The following is a 27,141-nucleotide window of genomic DNA, read 5'->3' as shown; positions in this document are numbered from 1 at the left end:
ATGCAGATTGCCAAGTTTGTCCTTCAAGGTACCTAGGAGTGGACTCAAACAGCCAAGCTTCGGGTTAGTAGTCCAGGACTCAACCTTTGCACCACAGAGAATCCCCTTATTTATCCTACTGCCTTTAAAAGAAACAAAGGCAGAGCAAGAGTAAAGCATTTAGTCAGTGAACTTCATACAAGCTTCGTTCAAATCTCTCGCATTCAAATCTTATCAAAAAGAGTTCAAATCTGTTTATAGCTTGCACTAACTTTTAAAAATGTTCCTATAGCTAAATAATTCTTAAAATTCTCTAACATAATCTAAAAGGCCACAGGCTGAATAAGAGTGTCTTGGTGGTGCCAAGTCGAACCCTGGGCGACTAAGCGAAGGAGCGGCGGGGTTTTGTTCTTTGTACACAGGCCCACTGCGAGTCAGAACTAACTACAGGGCACCTGACAAACATGACACTGGCCCCCAATAAAATCATTTTAAAAAAAAAGAAGGGGGAGAAAGGAGGAACCGATCGCAACAATCGACGTACAACTCGGTATAGAAATATGAACGTACAAATAATTTATAAATTTTTTAAAAAGACATTGTTTTCAACGGGCTCCAGAAAAAAGTGGCATCCTTCACACCTGATACAGCATTTTCTCAGGATGTTGCTCTAATACTATATTGTTGTGAAACTCAATAAAATTTATCCCATAAAGGGATACAACTGTCTCAAATGAATTTTCAGATTAGTATATTACCTAGAATCCAATAAGCGTCACCTCAGTTAAAAAACAAAAAGAGTCACCTGAATGCAATATGGTACGTTAGGTTGGATTGGATCCTGGAACAAAAAACGGATGCTAATGGAAAAATACATTTGATGAAGCACAAAGAAAGTCTGTAGTTTAGTTAAAAGTATCATACCAATTCTTAAGTCTTAGTTTTGACTAATGTACCATGGAAATATAATTGTATGTACCATTTTCGTAATTTTTTCCCCAAATTTTTATGCTTTTCAAAACAAAAAATGACAAATTAAGGAAAAGACCACCGCAAATGCTAATAAATTACAGCTACTCTAGTTATTATTAATAGTACCAATATTGTTTGTTTCAATTAGAACCAAAAAAATAATTAACATACCATACTTATTTTCAAAGAACGACTGTGCAGAGACATGGGATATGTGCCAGGGGGAAGAAGTTGTTTTGCCTTTTAAAAATCCTGGTAGCAGACTCTCTACGAGTTGATCAAGCTGTCCAATTTTTAATTCAGATAGTCCAAGATCCCTTAGGTTTAGTACGGGCTGTAAAAGATGAAGTCAATCATGTAATCATTAATATAAGTATTTTTAACTGGAGAGAAGCCATTATCAAATGAAATAATATGCTATTTAAAAATACACTTATTTCTTTTTAAAATATTCGTGTAAGTATTTGTACAATTCTAGTTTCCTGTAGTCAGTCAGGTAATAAAAAAGCAAACACACGCATACACACACGCTGGCTGAAATCTGCAAGGTCCACAGTTCAAATCACAAGGCAGTCTGCAGAAGAAAGACAGGGTTTTCCATTCTCATTTTAAGAGTAGTCTCTGAAACCCACAGGGACTGTTCTATCCTGTTCTACACAGGGTCACCATGAGTCAGAATTGATCCAATAGCAGAGTTTATAACCAATGGTATCCTTAAAACAAAGAGATGTCACAGTCAAATGTACACGACAAAAAAGATACACTTTAAAAAATGCAAAGTAAAACTACTGAATTAAGCATGAATGTCCGCTGGTGTTGCCTCATTTCCCTCTTATCTTCACATAGGGTGCACTGAAGTAAATCAAGTCTGGGGAACGGTCACAGCATGAGAGGCCTTTGCTACCACTGTGGACGTAATATGAGGTCAAGGTCTGGGTTCTAGAACTGGGAAAATCCCATGCAAGTGGTCATCTTCACTAGTCCACAGAACCTTAAAGCTTCCCTTTGCTCCTGACACACAGAACAAAAGCCTACTTGCTGTGTACCAGCTAGCCATTTCACGTCTCTGGACTCACTTTTGAAGTCCTTGAAGGCTCTAAAGTTACCCATATGTAACTTCCAAACAAGAAGGGAAATTAAATCAAGTAAAAAGAAAATGTGTGAAAATAAGGAAAAATAGTTACGTTTATGTTTTAAAATAACTACAAACATGTTATGTTCTTATTCACATGAACCAACAGGGAGACACTAAAAAACAATTACATGCTACTCAAGCTCCAAATAGCTACAAAGTCCAGGACAAACAGCAGAAATGCACAGAATAAGAAAAGTATTACTTTAGGATTGCTATTAAAAATCCATGAACTTTATAGATCTGAAGTCTGAGGGCTTTTTGTTTACTCGCTATGTGTCAAGTCACAAATATTCTTAGAATCTATTTCCTCATTAATGAAATGAGTATGAAATATGCCCTGTCTATTCATAGGGCGATAGTAAAAGGGTAAAAGGAAGAGATTCACCTAAATATCTTACCTTATACCATGGTAGTATTCAGTAAAAGACCGTTGACTATAAGAAAAAATACTTAATCTATTAGAAGCTTAACCTATTAAAAGCGATATGCTACAAAGTAAATTATACTAAGTGAAACAGAACAATTGCATATTCAAGAACTTCTCTTTAAAAGTTACCTTTTTAAAACAGGAAACCAAAAAAAAGGAAACCAGAAAGTCAATTTATAATCTGTACAATTCAAAAAAGAAATATGTACACATTAGTAACTAAGAAAGAAAATTATTAAAATAAATAAGATTGTGCCTGTGATACCTGGGTGTCAGGTCTAGGAGGAATAAAAAAAAAAATAAGGTCCACAGCAAACAACAATTACCATACAACTACCATTACCAAATTCACTGCTATTGAATAGACTCTGCTCCCTACTATCATGATCCCATTCTACCTTACAAATCTGGCTAGACCAGAGATGTACACTGGTACAGATAGGAACTGGAAACACAGGGAATTCCAGGACAGATGATCCCTTCAGGCCCAGTGGTGAGAGTGGCGATAACAGGAGGGTAGAGGGAAGGTGGTGTAGAAAGGGGGAACCAATCACAAGGATCTACATATAACCTCCTCCCTGGGGAACAAACAACAGAAAAGTGGGTGAAAGGAGATGTCAGACAGTATACATGACAAAATAATAATAATTTATAAATTATCAACGGTGAGGGGTGGGGGAGGAAGGGGGAAAATGAGTTGATACTAATGGTTCAAGTAGAAAGAAAATGTTTTGAAAATGATGATGGCAACAAATGTACAAATGTCTTTGACCCAATGGATGGATGGATGGATTGTGATAAGACTGTACAAGACCTCAATAAAATGATTAAAACAACAAAACAGATTCTGACTCACAGAAACCCTATGAGACTAATCTTTAAGAAGCAGACCATCTCTCATCTTTCTCCCTCAAAGCAGCTGTTGGGTTTGAAGCCCCACTCCTTGTGGTCAGCAGGAAACTGTCACACGCACAGCATCACATCAAGGTCTTTGCCCTCACCCCGGACCTGCTGTTAGATTGGGAACACAGTCCTCACTGCCTATGTGAGGTCAGATTCAACTCAGTACCATGTAAAATGATGAGGGTGGGTGGTTGAGTAGTGGGAGGGAACAAAGAGTCAATGGACTGCCTATTATGTTTGAGATCTGATAAAAAGTTTTGTGAAGGAGGAACTAGAAAGATGAGCTGTGGCCTAATTGTGAAGAGAATTGTTGGATTTAAATTTATAGTCAACATTAGTTTGTTTTGTTTGAAGGTAAATTAGGGTAAAGATCAAGGAGTATGTATGATAGCTTAAACCATGAGGCACTTGATTTTTAGAGCATTACTATACAATTGTTACCACAAACATTTTCTTTCTTTTTGAACTCCTGGATATCAGCTCCCCTTGTCATCTAGAACCTCACTCCCTCTCAACCCCTCTATCCTAACTGTGTTTCAACTGCCCGCGGTCCATTCTGTGATGTTACTTTGATCCTTCTCAATCATGGCTTAGTTCAGGATCTCACCATCCTCGCTTGTCCATTAGCCTTCTCTTTCACTTGGTAATAAAGGTACATGGGTGTTGTGTATAGTAATGCTTGATATAACTGAACTATGGAAGGTTATATCTGTAAGAGCTCCCATTAAAATGATTAATAATAATTTTTTAAAGGTTCTAGATGACACTTTTTGTCAGCTCCCTGAAACTGGATCTAAACTCTTTCAATATTTTCTCTTTCCCATGTGCAACAGTGCTAAGCTTTGTCTGTAGAAGGCACAGAGAAAACATAGTAGAAGAAAGGGTTTTGGTTTTGGTTGGATTGTGTCCAGGATTTTTCCAGCATCCGCTTCTGCCACGTGTACAGCTTCTCGAAGCTGAGTTCCTGCAGGGCAGTAGCCAAAAGCAGCCAGGAGCTTCCCAGGTGCCACCCCTGCTGCACAGTGAAAGAGAACTTCTCGGGCCAGACCCAATGAACAGCTTTCCTGGCGAGATTTTCGCCGGTGACCAGTAAGTCTGGCTGGTTTGGCATCACAGAAGCAGCTTTGCCATTCTGGACACCTTCTCAACAAGGTCAGAATTTCAGCTTGGGGTTGAGGACCCTTCCTAGGCTGCATTAGCAGTCCCAGCATATGGGCTGCTTCTCAAATATGCTAGCCCATGCATTTTTTGCTTACTTTACTGCGGACTACGGAGTTCTGGTGGCACACTGGGGTCGCAGGCCGAGTTGTTAAGAGCAAGGTCAGCATTTCAAGCCCTCCTGACACTGTGGTGGCAGAAAGATGAGGCAGTATGCTCCTGTAAAGAGTCTGTCTCACGTCAGTGTAATATATGACAAAATAATAATATATGAAAGATGAAGGGTTCACGGGTTAGAAGGGAGTGGGGAGGGAGGGGAAAAATGAGCAGCAGATATTAAGGGCTCAAAGAGACGGCAAATGTTTTGAGAATGGTGATGGCAACAAATGTACATATGGTCTTGACACAATGGATGTATGTATGGATTGCGATAAGAATTGTATGAGCCCCCAGTAAAATGATTTAAAAAAAAGATTCTGTCTCAACAATGCAAACTGGATGTTTTACTCTTTCTTGTAGGGTTATCTATGAGTCAGAATCAACTTTCTTATTAGACAAACATTTGTTACACCAATCTCTTGTCATATTTAAAATAAATTATTTATATTAAATCATCATCACTCAAATAATTTTAACATTTTTCTCGTGGGTGACCTAAGTATCCTTGGTGGTGCCATGTATTAAGCACTGGGCTGTGAACTGTTAGATTCAATGCACCTGCTTTCTGAAGGAGAAAGTTAAGACTGTTTTAGTTTCAAAAACCCTGCAGAGCAGGTTTCCTCTGCCCTACAGGGTTAGCGTGAGTAGAAACTGCCTCTGTGGCACTGGGTCTGGTTTCATTGGTGGTATCCACTGATAGAGGGGTTAAATCTACTGCAGGTGCTTGGCTGTGTTATCAGGAGGGGGCAGTCCCTAGAGGACACACTGCTTAGTATAGTGGGTGCAAAAGAAAAAGACAGAAATAGTCATACTGGGGAGTAACTCAGCTTCGGACATCTTAAGCTTGAGGTCTCAGAAGCACATCAAGCGGGGTACATTTAACAATGACAAATTAGCCTAAAACTTGATGATGATGCTGTTAGGAACCATAGGCACTTATACACACCAGAGGAACACTGCTCGGTTCTGCGCCATCCTGACAAATGTTCCCAAGTTTGAACCCACTGTTGCAGCCACCGTGTAAATCTATCTCGTTTAGAGTCTTCCTCTTCTCCGCTGCCCATCTGCTTTACCAAACATGGGACCAGTCTCTCCTGACAGAGTTAGATGTTAGGGTTGGAGATATATTTGGGAGTTATCAACATACAAATGTATATACATGCTAGCAGAAGTCACAAACACAGATAACTTGAAAATAATGTACAGAATTAAAATTAGATTTAAGAACCAACTGTAAACTCACTATTTAAGGGGCTGTTAATTGAAAGTCTCATGAGTGACACCATGAAAGCAGTGGGCAAATTAGGCTAACATGGTGTGCTGTGAACAATAGTTCAAGCAGTCTGGAAGCAAAGGGAAAAGAGGTCAACTGCCTTAATGAAGTCTGAAGGAGGATCTTTGTTTGAGGGTAAATGTTGGCGTAGGGGGCTTCATGAAAGCAAAGAGGGTAAACATGGAGACGAGGTAGAGTATAGAAAATGAACAAATCTATAAAAGGACTAATTTAGAGGTGAAGGATATCAATTGTATTTGTCAGGCTAACAGTTCTATTTTTAAATGCAACATTACTCTCAAGAACAGCGGTTCTCAACTTGTGGGTCGCGACCCCTTGGGGGGTGTCAAATGACCCTTTCCTAAGACAATGTAAAATGTTCTTAAGAACTGAGACACTGTTGCTCTATCCATCTCCAGGTGGGTCCGCCCACATGCAGATACATGCACAAACGAGTACACGCTTAAAGACTGTTATCCACGCTACACCATGCTTCAAGATAAAATTTCATTGCTTTGTTCAATAATTACATATTGTTTTGTGATGAATCACTATGCTTTAATGATGTTCAATTTGTAACAATTAAAATACATCTTTCATATCAGAAATTTACATTACAATTCATAACTAGCAAAATTACCGTGAAGTAGCAAGGAAAATAATTTTATGGTTGGGGGTCACCACAACACGAGGAACTGTATTTAAGGGTCACAGCATTAGGAAGGTTGAGAACCACTGCTCTTGAATTTTACTACCGTTCAAGTCCAACTTTGAAATGGGTCAAAAAGGAGAATAAGTGATAAGATATATCATATCTTAACCTAATCACATCTGCCATAATTTTTACAGTGTTTTCTCTATTATAACGAGGCATCATCACATCACTCAATTGTGGTCAGAGGGGTCACTGGAGGTTTAATCCATGTGTGGACCCTGCAAATGGATTCTGTACTTCCACTATCACCCATAGACTTTGGCAAACCAGGTATCTAGAATTTAAGGTCTGAGATAGCACTGCCTCCTTTGGACTGGGATTTTATTATTTACAATCCTTGGATCACACAGGATCACTTTTCTTTTGAATGGGGAGCAATATGGATCTCTTGTCAGGTGGGTCAGCTAGCTGTCTTCCAAATTCCTAGTCATATACATATGAAAGCATCCGGTATTACATCCAATTGTTAAAACACCTCAGTTGGTATTCTCAGTCAATTCCTAATGCCTTCTTTTTCACTACTGTCTTCAGTACAGCTGGGTTTCTCCTTCAATAAGGATGCTACCACAGAAAAGTGGTTGAACATTGACCAATTCTTTTATGATACGACTTTCTGGATTCCTTCTATCATCTTTTAATATTTCCTGCATCATTTAATATTTTGCTCACTGAATCCTTCAAAATTATAACTGAGGTCTGAATTTTTTTTCAGTTCTTTCAGCCTGAGAAATGTCACACAATCTGTTTTGGGGTTTCTAACTCCAGGTGTTTGCATATTTCATTACAATTCTTTACTTTGCCTTCTCTAGACCTTTTGAAATCTTCTGCATGGCTCTTTATGTTCACCATTTAATCTGTACACTTTAATAGCCTACATTTAAGTGTAAGTTTCTGAGTCTCTCTTCATATTCATTTTGGTCTTTAATTGGTAAATCATTTTATTGGGTGCTCTTACAGCTCTTATAACAATCCATACATTAATTGTATCAAGTACACTTGTACGTATGTTGTGATCATTTCAAAATATTGTCTTTCTGTTTGAGCTCTTAATATTAGTTACTCTTTTTTTCTCTTCTTCCCTCACCCTCATGGACTACCGATAAATTATTATTTTCATATCTTACACTGTTCACTGTCTCCCTTCACCCACGTTTCTGTTGTTCATCTCCCCTTTCCCCCGGGGTAGGATAGGGTTGTTACATGTCGACCATTGTAGTCAGTTCCCTGGTTCTCCTCCAACCTTCCCCCTACCCTCATGGTAGCAATGGATACTCCCATTACTGTTCCTGAAGGATTTATCTGCCCTGGATTCCGTGTTTCGAGAGCTCTTATCTGTACTAATGTACATGTTCCAGTCTAGCTGGATTTATAAGGTAGAACTAGGGGGTAAGAAGCATTAAAGAACTAGAGGTATATGGTGTTCCATCAGTGCTATCCTGCATCCTGGCTGATATGTCCCTTCCTTGTCACCCTTATGTGAGGGAATGTCTTATGTTGGGTCTCCTCTCCAACTCCCATCATCAAAATGTTTGTTTTGGGTTTTCTGATGTCTGATACCTGATCCTACTGATACATGATCACAAAGGCTGGTGTGTTTCTTCCATGTGGACTTGTTGCTTCTTTGCTAGATGGCCATTTATTTAAACTCAAGCCTTTTAAGATTCTAGACGATGTAGTTTTTAATTGCCAGGCACCATCAGCTTTCTTGATCACATTTGCTCACACTCATTTTGACTTAAGCAATCATGACAGGAAGGTGAGCATCACAGAATGCCAGATTATTAGAACAAAAGTGTTCTTGCATTGAGGGAGTACTTGAATAGAGACCCAATGCTCGCCTGCCATCTTAATACTTAATATTTAAATATATGTACATAGGCCTATATCCCTATTAATATATTTCTGTATTTACATTTGTGCATGCCAATATTTGTAACTCTATAAATATCTTTTGCCTCCTAGTTCTTTCCTCTATTTCCTTTTACTTTCCTCCTGTCCCACTATCATGTTGATCGATCACTCCACTCTCCAGCACTTTCTCTCAACTACATTGCTCTTGATCAAGCCCACCAGGCATTCTACACCCTCCTCGCCATTGATTTTAGATCTTTTATTGTTCCTTTGTCCCTAGGTTTGTTTATTTATTTTATTGTCCCTGGGTTTATTGGCCTCCCTCTCCCCACCTTTCTCCCACCACCTCCTCTCCCCAAGTCTCTCAGGGGCTGGCTCCCATTTTCTCCTTGGGATTGGTTATCGTGCTTATCTTATATGGACAGACACGAGGAAAAAGAACCAAAAATGCCCATAAGTAGTTCCAGGTCTGTCCGCTGACCCTTCTGATAGTTTTCCATTTGAATCTGGTGAAGTGCCACGCCCTGCCTACCCATTCCAAAGTCTATTTTCGGGATTCCTCAGGTACTTCACTGCTTTGCTCCCCTTGCTGCTCCATTACAGTCTCTTTGTGTTTTGCTCTGGTATGGGGAGATCAGATAGGGCACAATACCTGCACTGTCTCTCCAGTGTTGACCTCTTAGCACTGTGGGTCAGTGAGGGGGCATCGTGTCTCATGGTAGGGCCAGCCCCATGGTCCTGTGTGTGCATTGGCTGCTCTGAGCAGGAATTTCATCCTCAAGGCTTGGTGGGCCAGATATGGTCCACTGTCTTATTCTCTTAGTCCGCTCTCGTGTGGTCTAGGCAGACTCGCCACTCTCCCAGGCTGTATCTTCAGTGCTGTCCTCCGTAGTACATTCTTCTTGGGTTCCCTATCTTTTTAATGACCCTTTTCTTTCTTCATGTATCATGGTCTTCATGCTATCCCATAACTCACCTGGTCTTTGGTCATTAGTATTTAATGTACCATATCTGTTGCTGAGATCTCTAAATTTGGGTGAAATAAACTCAATAAACTCAAAGTTGTATTTTGGCTGTATATTTTAAAACTTTCTCTTCATTTTCAACCTGAGCTGTCATATGAGCAACAGGTGTCTGTTCCACAGTAACAAATTGATTCCATAGCTTACACTCACAGCTTTTCCATTCCAGAGTTGAGACAAATAAATTCTAAATATATTGTAAAATGAAAATCAGGCAGTAAAACTTATATTATCTTAATATATGTACATGTGCTTGTATAGAGCAAGAAGGGTGAAAGAAATTTATTCTAAATATAATTGTTTCTGGGTAATGAAATTATAGGTGACTTAAACCCTAAACAACACTGCTATAAAAATTTTTTTTACTGTATATACTTCTATAAATACTGAAAGTACCTAATCTGAATTGCTCAACTACACTAATAGTCTCTCTGAGACAGTATAAAACATTTATTATCTAACTCTTAGACTTGCTGCTACTGCTGGAGGAAGACAAAAGAATAGCTCTCTAGTATAACAGAGTAGCAATCTAAGAAGCAAATACCAATATAATCTCAGATAGAATTTTTTGGTTTTAATTACATTTTTAAAGAATATGGGAAGTTCTATGTATACTGAGACTAGAATTGTATATATTTAATTGAAAAGATTAAGCAAATAGAAACTGCTTTGCTACAAACACTTATAAAAAGATATTTAATCAAACAATATGAAAAATTACTATATGAAAAGCTTTCTCACACAACCATAGTAAAAACTATTACCTCGCTGCTGGGAGCCTCATGCTCAACCACTGCATCTCGATGTTGGTTTTGAGGAACTGATGCACTGACAGACACAGACGGATTTTTTGGTGAGTGGAAGGCATTGATAAGGTGACTTAGAGGAACTGTAACCTAGAAAAAGATAAAGGTTGATATTAAAAAAGTTCTGTTTTTACAACAAAAAGAGGTCTTGTTTTTATCAGGATATATTTAAGAATTACATATGTACTATATCAAAATATATATCAAAACAAGAAGCCCTAGTTGCACCAGGGGTTAAGCACTAGTTTACTATAACACCAAGGTGAGTGGTTTAAATCCATCAGCCACTCCAAAAAAAATAAAGATGAAGCTAGGTGTTGCCATAAAGAGTTATGGTGCCAAAACCCTATGTAGAGCCACAATGCACCAGAAGTGACTTGATGGCAGTGGGGTATAATTCAAAACTGTATTTATTAAGTTATTTTTACTTATTGATGGCAGAGGAAAGAAAAAGACTCTCTCTCTGGATAGTATTCTTGCTGCAAGTTTCAAAAGAATTATAATTACAAGCAGTTCATTGTTCCACAATTTAACTTCTATAAACTTATTCTACGAAAATATCTGATAATTGTATACATAGGTAAGACAATGATTTTGTTATCACAGCCCTTTTATAATAGTGGAAAGCTGGAAATGTTCTCCATATGGAAATGTCTGAATAAATCATGACATTACCACAAAAGTGAAAAACTTGATATTTTTAAATATCTAGAATCTACCAACTTCCTAATTTTTTCATCAACCCCATCCTACTGCAAGCATATCTATATATTTTTACAACAGTCTCCTAACCTGTTGTAACCTCTCCTAACAGTCTCCTCCATCCCAGGACCTGCCCTTTACCAGCTGCTATGTAACAAAGCATGCAAATGATTGTGCGCCAAAGTCAGACCCCACCACTCTCTGCTACAAATTCCACTCAGCTCACCTAGAGAAAAATGTACAGTCCTAACTGTGACCTATAAGGCCACACGAGATTTGGGTATTTATTACCTCTACAAATTTACTTTACCCGCAAGGTCACTAAGAATTGGGATGCAAGGGAAAGGTGTTGTTTATATCTCCACAGGGAAATAGGGACCAGATTTCAACCCAGTGTGTCAAGACGTGAATGCAACATACAGGAATGAAGCAGGGAACCAGTAGAGAGAGGTCTGTGGGCTGGCCCCAATACCAACTACATGGACAGCTCCCCTCCCCCCAGAAGAATTCACTTCAAAGGACAGAGCTGAAGCTACAGCGCAGGGAGAGGGACACATCTGACCACAGCACACAGGAGCAAACGAAGGGAAGAGTGGAGCACATCCTGGTCTACTAAGCACCCAGGACGATACTTCTGCTCAGAGCAGCCAATGCACAGAGAAGACCATAGGGCCGGGTCCCACCACAAGATGCAATTTCCCTCACTGACCCATAGCGCTATGGGGACAATACTGGAGACACAGTGGAGGAATTGTGCCCGCTATCACCCCACCACACCTAGGGGAAACACTACGGGTGTGCAACACAACAGCAAGGGGAGCAGAACAATGAAGTCCCCAGGGAATACCCAAAATAGACTGTGGGGCCAACGCGTGACACCCCATCAGACTCTACTGGAAAGATCAACAAACATACCTTGAACTATTTATAGGCTTTTCTTTATTTTTGGTTGTTTTGTTCTCTTGTTTTTGTGATTGTCTCTGCATGTCTATCTAAATAAACAACAGGACTGGGGGGCTGGAGAGCAAGTGGGTGTTAAACCCAGGGACAAAGGAATAACAAGTGATCTAAAATCAATGGTCAGGCTGGTGGAGTAGGCCTGGTAGGGCTTTATCAAGGGCAATGTAACAGAGAGGAATTACTGAAACCCAAATGAAGGCTGAACATGATAGTGGGACAAGAGGAAAGTAAAAGGAAATAGAGGAAAGAAATAGGAGGCAAAGGGCATTTATAGAGGTCTAAATACAGACATGTACATACATAAATAGATTTATATGACAATAGGTAAAGAAATCTATGCACTACATATATTTATACATTTAGTATTAAGGTAGCAGATGGATATTGGGCCTCTACTCAAGTACTCTGTCAACGCAAAAATACTTTGTTCTATTCAACTGGCATTCCAAGATGCTCACCTTCCGACACGATGGCTGAAGACAAAGTGGGTGCATAAGCAAATGTGGTGAGGAAAATTGATGGTGTCCGACTATCAAAAGGTATATAGTGTCTGGGGTCTTTAAGGTTTGAAGATAAACAAGCGACCATCTAGCTGAGAAACAACAAAGTCCACCTGCCTGTGTAATCATGACATGTCGATAGGATCAGGTATCAGGCTTCAAAGACCCAGAACAAAACAATCCTATCACAGTGAATGAGGGCGAGTGCAAATGGAGACCCAAGCCCATTTGTAGGCAATTGGACATCCCCTTACAGAAGAGTCATGGAGAGATGAGCCAGTCAGGATGCAGTATAGCACCGATGAAACATATAGCTTTCCTCTAGTTCTTTAATGCTTCCTCCCTCCCCACTATCATGACCCCAATTCTACCTTAAAAATCTGGTTAGACCAGAGCATATACACAGGTACAGATAAGAGCTGGAAACAGGGAATCCAGGGCAGATAAACCCCTCAGGATCAATATTGAGAGCAGTCATACCAGGAGGGGAAAGGGAAGGTGGGAGAGAGAGGGGTAACCGATCACAACAATCTACCCAGGGGGATGGATAACAGAAAAGTAGGTGAAAGGAAACCAGCGGTCAATGTAAGACATGAAAAAAATAATTTATAAATTATCAAGAATTCATGAGGGAGGGGATAGTGGGGAGGGAAGGGGATGGATAAAAGGAAAATGAGCTGATTCCAGGAACCCAAGAAGAAGGCGAATTTTGAGAATGATGAGGGCAATGAATGTATAAGGGTGCTTTACTCAATTGATATATGTATGGATTGTGATAAGAGTTGTATGAGCCCCAATAAAATGATTTATAAAAATTTTTAAAATTACAAGGGTTCATGAGGGAGAGAGGGGGGAAGAAAGGGGCAATATGAGGAGCTGATACCAAGGGCTCAAGCAGAAAGAAAGTTTTACGAAAATGATAGCAACAAATGTACAAGTGTGCTTTACATAATGGATGGATGGATTATGATTAACAGTTGGATGAGCCCCCAATAAAATGATTTAAAAAAAGTGTCAGGATGAACTTAATTGCAGTCAGTGGCCTCCTCAGGAGAAGTCCTGGTGGCACAGTGAGTCAAGCACTGTGCCTACCACAAGGGAGGCAATTCAAACCCACCAACTACTCCTTGGGAGAAAGATAAGGTAGCATACTCCCTCCCATCAAGATTAACCACCTCAGAAACCCCAGAAGCAGCTCTGCTTTTACCTTCAGGGCCCCATGAGCTGTTTTTGGCATTTTTACATTCCCTTTTTCTCTCAGGGGAAAGATGAGGCTTTCTACTCCCATAAAAAAGTGAAAGTTGCCAAAACCCACAGGAACAGTTCTATCATGAGTCAGAATTGACCCGACGACAGTGAGTTTGGTTTTTTGGGTTTTATTTTCTCTACTCTAGTTCCATTTCCCTGCTATTCCCTGAATGTTCAAACAGATCCTCACCTTAAGGCCTATTAATTTGCTATTATTGTTTCCTCTTTCGTAAACAGCACCAAATTTGCTCTCCTTCAGTTTTTTACTCAAGTTATCTTCTCAAGAATCCTTCCTGCAGTTACCCTAAAATTCAACATTTTCCTACAATAACTTAATTCCTTTCTCTGCTTTATTTTCCCACCATATATTTTACTAACACACTTATCTATATTTGTTTGTAATCTGTCTTTCCCATTATAATATAAACTTCTAAATCTAAGGTTACTGGCTGAGTAGAGTACCTTTCGGGAAATTGTCAGCAGCCGTAAAAGAGCTTTGCAATATTGCCCAGAGCCAGAGGCCAAGGGTCAAAGAAAGGCAGGTGTGTGGACATAGCTCAGAGGAGGTGGTCCCAACTGAAGAACGATATACTGAGCTTTTCTGATCCTGTATAACCCACGAACTTCCCTTAAAAACCTCATAATCGTGAGCGTGATCTTTGAGTTCTGTGCGGACACTGCACGTAATTACTGAACCCAGCCGTGAAGCAGTGTCTTAGGAGAGACAGTTGGTGTCAGAATTAGTGAGGGTTAAAGAGGCATTATCTGACCTTTGGTTCAAACAAACAGGCACTGGGATGAGGTTGAGTTTGAGTCTCCAGCCCCTTGGAGACGTCAGGGGTCAGGACACCTCCATGTCTTTTTGAAAACTTATTGTGAATTAGGCATAGGTTTACTAAATGGGTTAATTTTCCATTCAACGATTCATACACACTTTGCTTAATCTCATTGATTGTGATTCCCATAAAGTAACATTATTTATCCAACTTCCTCCCTGTGTTTCCTGTTTCCAATCCTGTCTTAATTTTAGGGATTTTATCCTTGGGTAAATGTAGCTTCCTTGATTTCAAACAGTTGATTATTCTGAGGTGTGCATATCTCACTTGTGTTACAGACCTCTGTACTATTTGCCTAAAAGTTGAGCCATGAGGGTGTTAATTTCTAGACCCAACAGGTAACCAAGCACCATAGTCTAGGGTTCCACCAGTCTCTTGTCAACAAGTAAGCCCAGTATCTTTTGTTATTTGAGTTTTGTTCTATATTCTTATCCCACTCTATCCAGAACCTTCTAATGGGACTCCTTTCACAGCAACTGGTATCATCTAGTTCTTCTGGTCTCAAGGTCCTGGAAGCTGTTCAACATGTAGTCCATTAGTTCACTGGACTAATATTACCATGTTTCTTTTGTTTTCATCATTCTTCTTTCCTCCACAAAGGGAAAGATCAATAAAGGTTGCTCATGAGCTGTTAAGATCACCAAAGCAGGATGCATAACAACTGTCTTTGTGGACTATGTTATACAGTTGACCTTGGACTATGGTCCAGCGGCCTATCTTTCCCTCAGGCTCACTGATTCATTCCCTCAAGGTGTTTGGTTATGTTCAAGATAACTTTACCACTGCATGATCCACAACATTCATAGATATATCTTCAGCAAAAGTAAACAATTATGTACAACACACGCTGTCAACCACGATTAACATCATGTAACATTAACTCTCTATCCAGTTGATGGTAAGGTCTACAGCCAGGTGTTCTTGATGTTAACTATTAACTAGCCCTGGTAGCACAGAGGTTTAAGCATTGCGCTATCAACTGCAAGATTGAGTGTTTAAAACAATCAGTTGATCTGAGGGTGAAAGATAAGGCAGTTTTTGTTACTAAAGACTCTGCAGCTTAGGAAAACCCCTTGGGAGCAGTTCAATTTTGTCCAATGGGTTTATTATGATTCAAGGGGTGGGAGGGGTATGAACTAGGTAGTTAAACTTGAAAACGTTTAATGCTGTATTCCACAAACTGAGTCATCCTTCAATTTTCAAAAGATTGCCCTGACTCCTCTAGACACTGACACCTTGGTAAACTAGCTCAAACCAGAAACCTCTCTCCCTTGAAGCTTTATATTCAGCTGTTGGTGTAATTCTATTACTTCTTTAAAATAAATCTCATCCCTTTTTCTATTAATAAATGCCATTCGTTTTAGTCAGGGCATCAGCTCTCCCCTGGAGTTTCTTTGGAGTCAATCTATAACTGGTAAGACATCTTCCACTCTTGCCCTCATCCCCATCACAGCAAGCAGGCACAGTACTCTTTAAAATGTCAATCTGATATTACTCTTCTGCTTGTAAGCCTCCAGGAACTTGACATGAACCCCAAATTTCTGTAACATAACCTGCAACTAACTCCTAAAATACTTCTCAATGCTTTATTCTCCAACCCCATCTGTCACTGTTCCCTGGCATCTTCATGTTCTAGTCAGACTAGTCCCATTTTGTGCTTCCAATCTGCTAGTCTTCTATGCCAGGGCCTCCACAAATAATCTTCTTTCTGCGTGGAATGCCTGTAATTTTCCTTTCACTCTATATCTCATTAACTCCTACTCTTACTATGTATGTCCATTAAAAGGCCTACATTTGTTTATTTACCAAGCATGTAATCGATGCCCAGAAATAAGTAATCATTTCATTTTCTATTATTCAGCCATTACTAGCAAACAAAATGGATGAGGCCTACATAAAGGAACACAATCCTAATATAGTTAAACCAAGGAGCTATAGTGTTCATTTTTTTAAGTGAAGTTAGGTTGTGTAAAATTTTTTTACTTACAAAACTGAGCACCCTTAAAAAAACAAATAGGTTACAACCTTCTAAATGAACATGAACAAAACACTGTCAGAAGTGATTATCTACGGGGTAAAGGCTAATAATCAAAACCACTTAATTCCTTTTTCTCTGCCCTATCCTTTTCCCAAAGGGGCAAAGAAATCTAGGAGGCTGAATGCAAAATTTTAATTGTGAACTGTCAATGGCTGGGAAACACGTCATTCTGGTAGAAAAGAAAATAAAGCATCTGTGGCAGGCTATTAAATAACTCTAGGATGTTTGTGTCAAAATCCAAATCCAAAGAAGATAAAGAAAGAGTAGTAGACTGCGGGTGTAAATGCTACACCTCTGCTCCCTTGAGGAAACACCCGTTTCCTTCACGAAGATGGGACAGCCACTTTGCCCACCCGCAGCCGTGGAATCCCCGACGGTGAACAATGCCCTCTCCCAGGCATTCCACACCATCAGCTCGAGGCGGAGGCGGTCTCCGGGACACTGACATCACGCCACTGCCCGACAGCCTCCTCTTCAGCCCTTTCCGTCTCAGGCCTGACTCTAGGCCTTGTCCCCTGATCCTCTTCTCAATCCCCCGTCCCAGGGACTCACGTTGAGGGAATCGCTTCCCTACGACAGCCTCTCCTGGAAAACCGCCCGCGCGAGACGCCCAACACTCACGACGTGGGCGGGGGCAACGCAGAGAAAACAAGCGGGCCGACGACGGACTCACCTGGGGCTGCACCGTACTCGACAGGGAGAACATCTCCGGGCCCTCAGCGGCCTCTCCCGCCTGCCGAGAAGGCCTCTGTGTCCGCGGCCCGGCGGGGAGGCGCTGAGCCCTTGTTCCCCACTCCCCACCCCGAACGCTCGCTCTTCTCAGAACCAAAAATGGCCTCCCCTTGTTACAGCTGCTGCAACGACAGCCAAATCCGTCCCGGAAGGCAAGGCGCTAGCTCCATAGTACTTCCGGGGCAAGTGCGCACCACCTCCCGGAGTGTACGTCCGTGCCGCACCTTCCCCGGGGCGGGTGCGTCCACCGGCCAATGGCCGCCCCAGTCGCCTCAGGTTTACATTGAATAATGCTTGCACACGTGCTGCATCCCCCAACCGTAGAAGGTTTGTGTGCGTTTGGCTTGTTTCTAAGTGCGGCTGCTTGCTTTTCCCAGATTATCCACAGCTTCTTCATGTAGCCTTCCAATGGGTTGTCCTGTACGGACTGAGCCCGGAGATCTGAAACATAATCCTCTTTAGTGCCTCCTGCGGATATCAAATTCTCCCAGGCTGGGACCGGTTTTCGTCAGGCAAGTTAAAAGCCCAGTCCGCTTAGGAAGCATCCTGTTAACGTCGGATTACAGGATCAGCACGCACTTCCAATTCCTCCAGTTTTTCTACATTCCAAGACGAGCTTCCAAACCTGCTGGCCCATCAGTATGTAGAGGAGAGTGAGAATTCGTTTATATTACTCGCGAGGGGGAAAGGAGCAGATTTTGAGCGGGAGGAAGGTAAGGTGCCACTCGCCCCATTTGAAGTAAAAAAGTAAGCAAAAGTCCGTTTTCTCCTTTTTAAGTTTTGTAAACACTGCTGCCCACCCCCTTATCAAAAGTGACGTGGCCCGTGGCCCCGCCCTACCGGGCGTGTAGTCCGTTTGGGTTGGTTCCACGCGCTCAACGCACATGCTCATTGGTTCCTTCCGCTTTTACGTAGAGAGGTGGCAGGGGGCGTGGCTGCACTGGACTAGCGCTACGGGCGAGGCCACGCGGTGACGTCACTGCGAGCGTGCGTGACGGAGGCGGGGCTAACTTTGAAACTAGTTGGCGGGAGTGGCGGCTTGGGATGGAGCGATGGCGGCTGCTGCAGGCTCTCGTCTGACTCGGTTTAGTATGGAGCCCACTGCGGGAAGCGGGAACGGGAGCGGAGGCGGAGCGGAGACTGGGGAGTGCGGGAATCGGCTCCCTGTGCCAAGACCGCCCTCAATTGAGGAATTCACGATTGTGAAGCCCATTAGCCGTGGTGCTTTCGGGAAAGTGTATCTGGGGCAAAAAGGCGGCAAATTGTATGCAGTGAAGGTAGGAAATCCCACAGCCAAGGGGAAGAGCCCGGCCGTTTCCCTTGGGCAGATCCACTGGCTCCGTGAGTCACTCGTCGGGGCGGTGGTTGGTCTTAGTCCACTCCTCGGAGGGACACTGGCGGGCTAGGGGCAGGCGGGGCGGGGCTGGCCGCTAACCCCCCCCCCCTCTTTTCTGGATGATAGAACTGCTAGAATAGCAAAGTTAGAAAATGAAGAAACGGCAGCCAAAGGCCAAGTACAAGGGCTTTAAAGTCACATCCCAAACTTTCAATCAGGTTTCTAAATCCAAAAAGGTTTTATATTAGTTGGTGGTTTTGTTTATGTTGCCTCTGGAAGTTTGACATACTAGTGAAGAATTTTTGTTAATAATAGGCAGACAGCTAGTTACTGGGCTCTAGTCAGGAGTAAGAGACTCTATTCTCTGTTAAATCTGTTTAAAACGTTTAGATACTGGTGGCATTGTGGCTTAGGCGTTGGGCTGCTAACTGCAAGGCAGGCAGTTCAAATCCAGCAACAGTTCCACGGGAGAAAGAGGAGGCTGTCTGCTCCACTAAAGATTTAGTCTTAAAAATTCTCTGAAGGGTCAGTTTGCATCGGAATCTACACAATGGCGGTGGGTTTTTAATAATTACTATTATCTGCTCATTTTAAGTTTTTTCTTGATCCTTTTTATGGTTTAGACTTTATCAGGGTTTGTTTGAAACAAGCATCTCATTTTTTCCCCTCATCAAATCATTACTATGAAACCTTGAGTCTACTTTTCTACATTTCTAGAAACATAAAGTAAAATGAGTAGGTAATAAGTAATCAAGATTTGGCAGAACTATGTCCTCTGTCCGGACAATAAACAAACAAACAAACTCACTGCCATGGAGTCAATGCTGACACAGAGAAACACCTGTCCCAGGTGTTACAGAAGTAAAAGTCCAGTCTTTCTCCTCCTTAGCTGCTGATCCAACTGCTGACCATGCAGATTGCAGCCCAAGGCATAACTACTGCACCACCAGGACACCCTATTCTTCCAATAGTAAACCTCCATCAAGCTTTTCATGTGTATAAGCTGTGGCTTGCGAGCTATATGGAGTTCTTTAAGTTCGTATGTGTATCTCTGAAGGAAAATTGAAAATGAAAATAAACCTATTATTCAAATAATGTTAGTTGCATTTGTTTATAAGCATATTGACTGGGATAATTTTTTAAAACATTTTATTAGGGGCTCATACAACTCTTATGACAATCCATACATATACATACATCAGTTGTATAAAGCACATCTGTACATTCTTTGCCCTAATCATTTTTAAAGCATTTGCTCTCCACTTAAGTCCTTTGCATCAGGTCCTCGGGATATTTTTTTTATAAAGCACTTTATTGGGGGCTTGTACAACCCTTATCAAAAATCCATCCATCTATTGTGTCAAGCACATTTGTCCTTTTGTTACCATTATCAATTTCAAAACTTTTTTTTTTCATGTCTTACACTGACCGATGTTTCCCTTCACTCACTTTTCTGTTGTCAGTCTCCCTGGGAGGGGCTTATATGTAGATCATTGTGATTGGTTCTCCCTTTGTCTCCCCACCTTCCCTATGCCCTCCTTGTGTGGCTACTCTCAATATTGACCATGAGGGATTTTTCTGTTCTGGATTTCCTGTGTTTCTAGCTCTTATCTCTACCTGTGTACATGCTCTGGTCTAGCCGGATTTGTAATGTAGAATTGGGGTTATGATAGTGGAGGGAAGTTGTATGTTTCATTGGTGCTATACTGCACCCTGACTGGCTCATCTCCTTCCCGCAACCCTTCTGTAAGGGGATGTTCAATTGCCTACGGATGGGCTTTGGATTCGGATGATTTTTAAATTAATGAGAGGGACAGGATTGGTTTTTCTGTCCCAAGCGTTTGCTACCCCTTATATAAACTATTCTGCCTGCTGTGTTTTTCATCTACTTGCCCTGTTTCAAATTGCTCAAATTCCAGTATTTTCCTGAGAGGAAGTGATTTATCAGTGTTTTAAGGAAAGGATAAGTTGGTAGTCTGAATGTTAGATACAGTTTTGTTTTTCCAGATGCAGTTTCAACCTCTTGTTCTACACTGCCATGTGCATATCTAGCAGCCCCTTCAAAATATACTACTTAAATATTAACAGCCCTCTCCACCCTAATACCTTAATTCTGAGCCTACTGTACTCCGCCTTTCCTTGACCACCATCATCCCTGTCACTCAGACCAGAAACTGAGTCATTGTGGCTTTCATTTTTAGTTGTGTGTCCTATCTCAACTACTCCTGCCAGTTCTGTCTCTGTCATCTTTCTCATAGACCTTTTACCTTTACCGTTTTATTTGCAAGTAGAGCTTCATTTCTTCATCAGATGGTGGTGTAACCATCCACACGGTCCAATTCAGAATATTTCCATCACACTGAAAAAGTCTCTGTGCTGTGTCTTCTCCCAGGTAACCGCTAGACTAGTGTCTATCTCGGTGTTGTTATCATTAGTTGCTATGGAGTTAACTCTGATTCATGGCAGGCTTACGTATGAGAGATTGAGACAACACCCCATGTTGCATCATCCGCACCATCTTGATGTGTGTGAGCCCTCTATTGCAGCCATTGTGCCTGTCCAGCTCACAGTCAGTCTCCTTTTTTGCTGAGCGCCGCTATACCAAGCATGGTATCCTTCTCAGTGGCTTAGAAGGTGTCCTTACTTTCACAGGAGAAAGATGAGCTTTTCTCTGGCAGTCTTGGACACTCACTAGGCAGACCTATAGAGCTTCTGAGTCGGCATAACTCGATGGCAGGGAGTTTGGAGTTTTGGGTTTTACTTTTAGGGGTGTTTTGACTGTACAGCTTGGAAGACTGTACAGCTTGGTTACTGATTGTAACCCTATAGTTTTCCCTTTTCTAGACATTTTATACAAATTAAATTATATAATATGTGGTCATTTACATCTGGCCTTTTTCACTTAACATGATGTTTCATCCATCTCCTAGAATAGGTCCCTAACTGGAAATATTTTTTTTACCATACATGAGAAATTCCAAAGTCCTTAGAAAGCAGTCAGGCTTCACATTCAGATTCTTAACTTCCACTTTGTCCGTGCATGTATTCTGCATTCTATTCTCAGCAGACAATTACTTAGTCTCGGAATGCCATGCATTTTTCTTGCCTCTAAGGTCATGTTAGAAGTCCTGGCCATTCACGTATATGGCTGCTAACTGCAAGGTCAGCAGTTCAAAACCATGAGCCTTTTCTAAGGAAAAAGGCTGTGCTTTCTACTGCTGGGAAGAGTTATGGTCCCAGAAAGTCATGGTAGCATTTCTACCCTGTCTTACGGGGTCTCTGTGAGCCAGCATGGACTCAATGGTAGTAAGGTCATGTCAAGACTCATCCCTTTTGTTATTTATTTTTTAATTTAAGTATAATTTTAAGGCTGTATGGTACATAGATAGTTAATTAGAACCATTTTTTTATCATAGGTTAATTCTCAGTTTTTGCTGTTATAAATAACATTGTAATGAACAACTATGCATAGGCTATTTACTATATATATATCTTAGCTTTTATTTACTAGATTTTTTAAAAGATAATTTTATTGGGGGCTCTTATAATAATCCATACATCAAGTATATCAAACATTTGTGCATATGTTACCTCATTTTCTAAACATTTGAGCCCTTAGAATCAGCTATTTGAGCCCTTGGAATCAGCTCCTCTTTTTACCTTCCCACCCTTGTGACCCCTTGATAAATTATAAATGATTATTAATTTCATATCTTGCACTAACTGCTATCTCCCTTCCCCAAGGTTTCTTCCCTCCTCTTCTTCCTACTTTTCCCCCCATTCTCCTGGTATGACTACTCCCATTTCTGTTCCTGAGGGGTTTATCTGACCAGGATTCCGTGTGTCCTGAGTGCTTATCTGTACGTATGTACATGCTCCAGCCTAGTCCAAAGTGAAAGGCATGATCTGTGTCATAATATTACGGGGTGAGGAAGCATTAAGGAACCAGAGGAATATTGTGTGTTTCATTGGTGCTATATGCCACCCTGGTTGACTCATCCCTTCTTTGAGACCCTTCAGTGAGGGGATGTCACATTGTCTATAGATGGGTTTGGGGTCTCTGCTCCAAGCCCCCTTGTTCTCACCAATATGTTTTATTGTTTTTTGTTTGTTTGTTTTAGGTCTTCTGATGCCTATTACATGAACCCATCGACACCTCATGATCACACAGGCTGGTGTTCTTCTTTGTGTACTTGTTGCTTCTCTGCTAGATGGTCGCTTGTTTAACTTCAAGTCTTTAAGACTCCAGACGTTATATCTTTTGATAGCCGGGTACCATCAGCTTTCTTCCATATTTGTTTGTGCACCCATTTTGTCTTCAGTGATCGTGCTGGGGGGTGAGCATCACAGAATGCTAGGTTGTTCGAGCAGTGTTCTTGCACTGAGGGAAGGCTTAATCCAGAGGCCCAAAATCTATCCAGTTTCTCAATGTATTGCCATATAAATATATGCACCTATGTCAGTACCTCTATTTTTATGAATTAATATATTTACGTAAGTGCATACCAGCGTTTATACCTATATCTATAGCTTTGCTTCCTATATCTTTCCTCCACTTCATTTTACCTTCCTTCTCTCCCACCATCACATTCGCCCTTCTTCTGCCTCTTAGTATTTCCTCTCAGATAGCTTGCTGTTGCTCCAACACCCCCAGGATCTCTATGTACTCCTCGTTGTTGATTTTAATTCCTTAGTTGTGCCCCTGTCTATGGTGTTGTTTGCTTACCACTCCCCGTCTCCCCCTCCTCCCTCCCCTAAGTCCCTCTAGAAACTTCGGTCCCATCACTTTCTCAGGCATGCTTCCCATGCCTATCTTATTAAAGGTAGGTGAACCAACAATAACTTAGACAATACAAAAAGAAAACAAAAAATTGAATAAGAAGGAAAAAACTAGCAGGAAATATATATGTGTGTGTATATATATAAAACTAGGGGAAAAAACCTGGAAAAGAATAGATAATTCCAGGTCTGTCTGCTGACCTTCATGACTATCTCCTCACTGGTCGTGCGGGGTTCTGGGAACTGCTGCCACTCCTGGCCTGAAGTCTATTTGGGGAGCTCCTCGGGGGCTTTGTGGCTTGGCTTTGCTCCCATTGCTGATCTGCTATGTTCCCTTCATGGTGTGCCCCGCGGTGGGGGGTTTAGACTGGACTCACTCCCCACCGTGTGTCCCCAGTATTGTCCTCTGTCGAGATGTGCTCCAGTGAGGGACATCATGTCTCTCCTGCCTACAGAGAAGTCGTCCTTATGGGGTCTAGAGCATCACTTTTTCCTTCTTGGTTTGCTTCCATGTGAGTGTGGCAGGCTGGCCCCTCTCCCCAACCTGTAGGTTTAGTGTTACTTACTAGATTTTTGAGCATCCATTTCCTTGGATAGAATCCCAAAACTGGAATGACTATACCATGAATGTGACTACTAATTTGGGGGGGGGGGTTCGTGGAAACTTTATTTACAGTTCAGCAAGCACTCATTCAAACAAAGCAAGGGGATACTACATGCTTTAGAATCAGAGAGATAATGTGTTGAGGTTGTATCATTTCACAGTGCCTATACAATCCTCCAGTGATCTTTTTTTTTTCAGTGATTACTTTCTTAAGCAGTTTTTTGTCATATAATGCACATACCGTACAATCCAATAGTCTGATCACATCGAAAAGAGTTGTACAGGATGCTCACTTTTCTTTAAGAGTTTTTCTTCACCCTTCTCTGCTTTCTTATGGATGTCTTAGGGGTCATCTTAGTGTCTCTTCAATCCTTCCCTATCTCTACAGCCCACCGCAGTGGAATTAGTTGTTCTTTGCTTCATGTGCTTGTTTTTCATTGTACAAAACTCAGTGTGTTGTTACCTGCCATCAAGTCAGCCCAAACTCAGCAACCCCATGTGAAACGGAACTGAACGATTGGCTTCAGTGGGGTTTTGATAGGTGGAATTTTGGAATTTGGTTTCTAAGCCTTTCTTCCTAGTCTGTCTGAGTCTGGAAGCTCCACTGAAAGCCTATTTTGCCAACACAGCAATGTGCAAGCCTCCAAATGGGTGGTGACTGTGTTTGGAATTGGACCAGAAATTGGACCCGTCTCTCCCATTGTATGCAAGGCTAGACTTCTACCACAGCCCTCTCTAAACTTCGTGGACTTAGTCTGTGCTGATAATTAGAATTAAAACACCAATTCACCTGTTCAATAAGCATTTTCTGAGCATCCCTTTTTTGTGTGGGAAATGGAGTACTGTGATAAACAAGGTCACCGTGCCACCCCAGAGCCGCCAATAACAATAGATACAATCATTGTTACAGACTTATGTTGTTCATTTCCCTTAGTTCTCTTATGGAAAAGAGTTAAGGCTAAAATTGACAGTATAGGAAAGATTTTATAAATTATGCAACTAAACCTACAGAAGAAATATATACTTCCCCCTTTTCCTCATAATGGCCCTGAGAATCCTTTTGCTATTAAATATTCGGTTTAGTGTGCTAACAGTAACAGATTATAGTTTTATTTCCATAGCACTTAACCTGAAAAGTGACTTGCTTTTTCTAGGGCAGCATTTTGAACTGATAAATTTCAGTTATTCCTTAGACCAGGGATCGGCAGACTGTGGTTTTTTTGAGCATGTACGTGCAGGTCGGAAGTAAAATTGAAAATGAAAATAAGACTATCAAAGTTTCCTTTAAAGAGTATTATTCAGATAATGGTGATTTCATTTGTTTGTAGAAATATATTTTTGGCTCTCCAAAAATGTTTAACTTGGTGTGAGGGACAGTTTGATTTTCCATCTCAAAAGTTTGCCCACCTCTGCCTTAGGCAAACAACGTTCAACTTTCTTCCCCTGTGTAATTCTGTTCATGTCCGTCCTTGTTGTCGGGCCCTGCTCCAACAGCAGTACCACCAAAGTGACGACTTTAGGAAACGGAAACTTACGCTCTCAGGACTGGTAGGCGAGAAGACCGAACTCACTCGCTCCAAAGCCAAACCGCACTCACGGCATGAAGTTGATGGCAACTCATAGTGCCCCCATAGGGCAGGGTAGAGCTGCTCCGGTGGGTTTCAGAGACCGTAATTCTGTGGAGTAGAACGCCCCTTCTTTCATTGTGGTAGCAGTTGTACAGTACTGCTTGTTGTGTTTGAACTGGGGAAGACATGATATCTGCATTAGCTCACAATAAAGTGGTTTGGGGGGTGGGCAAGTCACGTAGAACCACAACTGAAAAAGAAAAGGAGCAGTTGGTGGTTTCTGACTGAGGTGCGGCCTCATTAATACCCTTTTTAACTTTTTAAATAATAATAGAAGAGGATTTTCTACTATTAGCATATAGGCTGTCAGAGAGTGTTTATTTAATTCTTCCTTCCCCAGAAGGCTGTGCGGCGGTTCCTGTTTTTGCCACTTACTGCTCAGGTAGCAGGTGTACCGTGAGGGGAGCTGCTGCCATCTTAGCTATCTTGCTCGCCGTTGTCTGGGGCCAGTATGATCTGTGTATTTCCTCTTAGTGTTTTTATGAGGGCAATTTTGAAGCCACTTTGTAATAAGGAAAAAACAAACAAACATTGATGGATGATTGTTATAAGAGCAGTAAAAGCCCCCAATAAAATGATGTATTATTTTTTTAAAAAACACTTTCTTTTGTCATGCTCTCTATTAATAGGTCGTCAAAAAGGCAGACATGATCAACAAAAATATGGCTCATCAGGTACAAGCTGAGAGAGATGCTCTGGCACTCAGCAAAAGTCCTTTTGTTGTCCATTTGTACTATTCACTGCAGTCGGCGAACAATGTGTACTTGGTGAGTCAGCACTTTACTCTTTCCTTCATTCAGCAGCTTTGTGAACATAGTCCCTGCGATCAGGGCACTTGGACTTGACTTCCAGATCTGGCATTTACTTGCTCTATGACCTTGGCCAGGGTACCGTTCCTGTCATCTGTAAGATAGAGCTAGTAGGAGTACGGTCAAGAGTTGTCATAAAGTTTCAATCGGCCACTAGAAAACACAGAGCCTGGCACATGTACTTAATGATTTATTAAAGAAAGGACACACAATAGCAATATAATTTTTAAGTTGGTGAGTAATAAGACTGCTACTAGGAAGTGGTGCATGTCAGTGTGTGGACCTTCAAGGAAGCCTGGGTTTCAGGTGGGTAGGGATGGGGTGACTGTCCTAGTATTAGAAATACCAGCGCGCAGCCAATCGCATCACAGCAGCTGTGAGCTACAAAGTACGACAAGCTGTCAGGTGAATGGTAGATTGGCATGGTTCGAAATGAGGAGCGGTTTATGTCAATACTGCATCCTTTCACCGTACTTAATCAGTCTGTATGTTGAGTAAATAGTCAGAGAAGCTAGATTATATGAAGAAGAACATGGCGTCAGGGTTGAAGTACGGCTTATTCACAACCT

The 27,141-nt window shown here is 41.4% G+C and overlaps 2 protein-coding genes across 4 annotated transcripts in view; one reads left to right on the top strand and one right to left on the bottom strand.

Moving 5' to 3' along the window:
• Positions 1–17,573, bottom strand: part of YME1L1 (YME1 like 1 ATPase) — a 50,345-nt gene extending 32,772 nt beyond the window's left edge. Inside the window, exons 1-3 of the mRNA XM_075552551.1 lie at positions 17,358–17,573; positions 10,359–10,490; positions 1,123–1,285 (exon numbers count right to left, since the gene is read on the bottom strand). Coding sequence (XP_075408666.1) covers positions 1,123–1,285; positions 10,359–10,490; positions 17,358–17,390 — 328 coding nt within the window. The 5' untranslated portion in view covers positions 17,391–17,573. The remainder of the gene's footprint in view (positions 1–1,122; positions 1,286–10,358; positions 10,491–17,357) is intronic.
• A 45-nt stretch (positions 17,574–17,618) lies between these two features.
• MASTL (microtubule associated serine/threonine kinase like) overlaps positions 17,619–27,141 on the top strand; it is a 40,056-nt gene continuing 30,533 nt past the window's right edge. For 2 of the 3 annotated variants that reach the window (XM_075552549.1, XM_075552548.1), the window contains exons 1-2: positions 18,449–18,693; positions 26,393–26,530. In XM_075552549.1, coding sequence (XP_075408664.1) covers positions 18,469–18,693; positions 26,393–26,530 — 363 coding nt within the window. In that variant the 5' untranslated portion in view covers positions 18,449–18,468. Of the gene's footprint in view, positions 18,130–18,448; positions 18,694–26,392; positions 26,531–27,141 lie in introns of those variants that run through there. The other variant, XM_075552550.1, reaches the window with a different exon arrangement.

The sequence above is a fragment of the Tenrec ecaudatus genome, chromosome 6 (genome assembly GCF_050624435.1).
Source record: "Tenrec ecaudatus isolate mTenEca1 chromosome 6, mTenEca1.hap1, whole genome shotgun sequence".
Classification (NCBI taxonomy): Eukaryota; Metazoa; Chordata; class Mammalia; order Afrosoricida; family Tenrecidae; genus Tenrec; species Tenrec ecaudatus.
The sequence above is the reverse complement of the archived record's forward strand: the minus strand, read 5'-3'. Positions and strand labels throughout refer to the sequence as shown.